This window comes from Eutrigla gurnardus (genome assembly GCF_963514095.1).
Source record: "Eutrigla gurnardus genome assembly, chromosome: 13".
Lineage (NCBI taxonomy): Eukaryota > Metazoa > Chordata > Actinopteri > Perciformes > Triglidae > Eutrigla > Eutrigla gurnardus.
Window position 1 is genome coordinate 1,154,397 of NC_139936.1, and position 3,102 is coordinate 1,157,498.

The 3,102-nt window shown below is 42.3% G+C and overlaps 1 protein-coding gene across 1 annotated transcript; it reads right to left on the bottom strand.

The window, feature by feature from the left end:
• Window positions 1–298: 298 nt before the first annotated feature.
• On the bottom strand, window positions 299–2,763 carry LOC311022969 (ladderlectin-like). Its single transcript, XM_084024601.1, has 6 exons — window positions 2,741–2,763; window positions 2,538–2,638; window positions 1,164–1,252; window positions 933–1,067; window positions 738–849; window positions 299–422 (listed from the first exon to the last, which is right to left on the bottom strand). Exons 2-6 carry the CDS (start codon window positions 2,596–2,598, stop codon window positions 352–354), a joined length of 468 nt encoding a protein of 155 aa, XP_083880727.1. The 5' UTR covers window positions 2,599–2,638; window positions 2,741–2,763; the 3' UTR covers window positions 299–351.
• Window positions 2,764–3,102: the final 339 nt, after the last annotated feature.

Sequence of the window (3,102 nt, forward strand, 5' to 3'; positions counted from 1 at the left end):
CTGCTCGCCGTCACTCGCCACAATCTCTCCCCCCCCCCATGTTTTGTTAGGTTACCGGTAGTTTTAGCTTCTGTAGCTAAGTTGAATAAAGTACTCAAGTGGTATCGGTACTGGTATCGAACATTTTTAAACTATACCCAGCCCTAGTGACCATACATTTTCACCTTAAAATGATGCATAACCTTAATCCAAGTACAGAACCTGCTGTTTGAGGTGAAAGATTGTACAAAAGAATCAGAGACCACATGTTTAAATGCTCCAGAGTTTTAATTGTGCATCAAAACTTAAGATTCCTATCAGAGAACATACAGACGTGATGACACAAAGACATTCATACTGTCAGCTCAGAAGTTACTTCATGGCCTTGCCACAGACGGATGCACGAGAGGTCGAACACTCTTCATCGTCCCAGCAGGTTGAACCTGTGAACACAACAAACACAGTCAGGGCTTCAACATCTCAGCAGAAGATATCAGATATCAGTGATGCTAAAGACTGATATTTTCACCGTATGGATGAGGAAGCTACAGGTGGAAATCACCGAAAAACCAAGTCAGCCATTTCAACTTTAAGTGCCAATTTTCGACTTCAACAAACTCCTCCTTTCAATAGAAAAGTGAAAAGACAAACCTGATACTTTATTTTAAAAAAGCGTTGCTAAATGTCAAGTAATTTGACAAAGTGGGAAATGTATTCAATTGTCGAAAATGCCACAATTTGTGATATTTAAAATTTACCTCCATAATTCATCTGAAGACAAGCCTGGTTGCCGTTGAAATTGTTGGGTTGTCCTGAACACCAGGATGTATAGGTGAACATTGAGCCATCAGTCCAGAGCCAAACTCTGTTCTAGATCACAGAAGAGAAAAGATGTAAGGTTTAAAAAAAGTGTCACTCTATCAGGAATCAAAGCTGTTCTAGTGATAAAGTACCTCTTGGCAGTCAGTGCCTCCAACCCAGACTTCTGGATTGGCTGAAGTCTGTGCTTTGATCATTCCCAGAATGAAGTTCTCCTCTTCAGTGCTGTGTACCGATGCAAGGTTTGCATTCATGGACTGGCAGTGTTTCTACAGGGGAGATGGACAGACAGATTATTATTATTGTTATGATAACAGCAGTCAACAGCAGCAGAACAAACTCTGTGTAGGAGTTTCATTGATTACCTCAGCATCGACCCAAGACCGTGTTTTTGGCACGAAGCTGAAACAACGACCGTTGAACTCATTCCAGCCATCAGGACAAGAAAGAGCTGCTGCATCGGCAATGAAGACAAACAGAATAGTGAGCAGTATAATATATTAATTTAGCAGCAAATAGGGTTGCACATCTCTTTGTGATAAATGATTGGATATGCATCTAGATACACAGGTTACGATTCGATTCAAAAACGATATCCTTTTATTACAGACCGATTCGATTCAAATCGATTCCATACAGTGTAACGATATGATTCGATTCTACGGTTAATATTTGTTGTAGATATTTTATAAAATAAAGAAGCCGATTCTATGAAAGTGACAGTAATTTCTTTTCAAATATGTAAAATACCACATATCCCCAAGCATTGTGGCTGTATGGCACTGGCAAAAAACAAACAAAAAACCAGAACAACAAAATCACACGTCAATGTATTTATTTTTAGACATGGACCAATAAAAAGTCTGGCTGAATGGTTGGATGGCGGTCACAGGACAGTGTCGTGGACGCTACCCGTGCTGCGGCGCCTCTTGTGGCGCAAGTTGAGACACAAGCGATAGACATTCAAAGCCATCCGTCTCTCACGTGCGGTCGTGAAGTGCCTGCGGTCACACGGCAGCGTCGCAGCCGCCTACCTGTGCTGCGCCTGCCTCTCCACCTCCACCTCCACCTCCTCCGTGTTCCGTGTTGTCCCTTGTTTATAACTCATACCAGCTAGCCAGCTACGGCGTTTCACGGGCAGCTTCAGCTCTCGCGTTGTTTTAGAGACGCTGGTGTAATGCCGCCCATAGATATGATGCGGCCGACCGCTTCAAAGTCTTGCGATACCCGATCCATGACTCTGTAACCGATTCATCTAGGAATTCATTGATAATTCGTATCGATTGAGGAGGCTGCTACCGATGCAGCCGTATCTCTCACTTGTTGAACCGAATACCCGGTCGCATCGGATTATCGTTTACAACCCTAACAGCAAACGGGTGAAGCTGTAGAGTCTGACGGCAGCAGGTCATCATTGCAAGTCCCCCTCCTCTTTAATGTCCACATGAATCTGTCATTTCATGACTTTGACTTTGGACACATCAGCCTGTTTCTAAACTGTTTACTTCATTGAGTATGATGAAAACAGCTGAGTTGATAGTCATGTTATTTAGATATAAGAAGCTACACATGTATAGATACATGCATTTACTTATAATCTAATATGCACATCTGTGTATCTGCTCATGTATCTGTGTATCAGCACATGTATCTGTATCTGAACATATATCTGTGTACCATGTATCTTTCCTCTCACGGCTGTTAAAGCTCCACAGACGAAGTTGAACAGAGATACTCACCTTCACCGTCAGCTGAAACCAAGGCCATCATGGCACAAACGAGCAGAGATGCTGCCAGCATGTTGGTGGTGGAGATGATGATGATGATGATGATGATGGAGCTTCTAAAGGAGAGAGACAGATGACTTACAGTGGTGAAGGTACAGAGCACAAGAGGAAGGAGAGAAGATGTGGAGAGAGAAGAGAGGAGAGTCGTAACCAACCTGCTGAAGAAGGATCTTCTCTGTGAAGAGTTGCTGAACTAGAGGACAGAGCAGCTTTTATACACACTTCTCTACATGAAGGTCATCACATCTCTTTACTTTTTGAAGCTTATCAACCTGGATATCAACAAATCAAAGGGCAGCACATCCCACGCTGTTGGTTTTGAAATGTGGTTTCAGCCCACCTCTCCTTGTCTACTCAGCTCTTTTTAAATTCAGACATGGCACATTATGTATCAACTCATGTTGTTTATGTCAAACCATTGATATTCCAACATATTTCTTATTCAGAAGTAATTATATTCAATATGTAATCAATCAGAATGGGACCTCACCAGCTGCCAACCTAAATTGCATGTAAA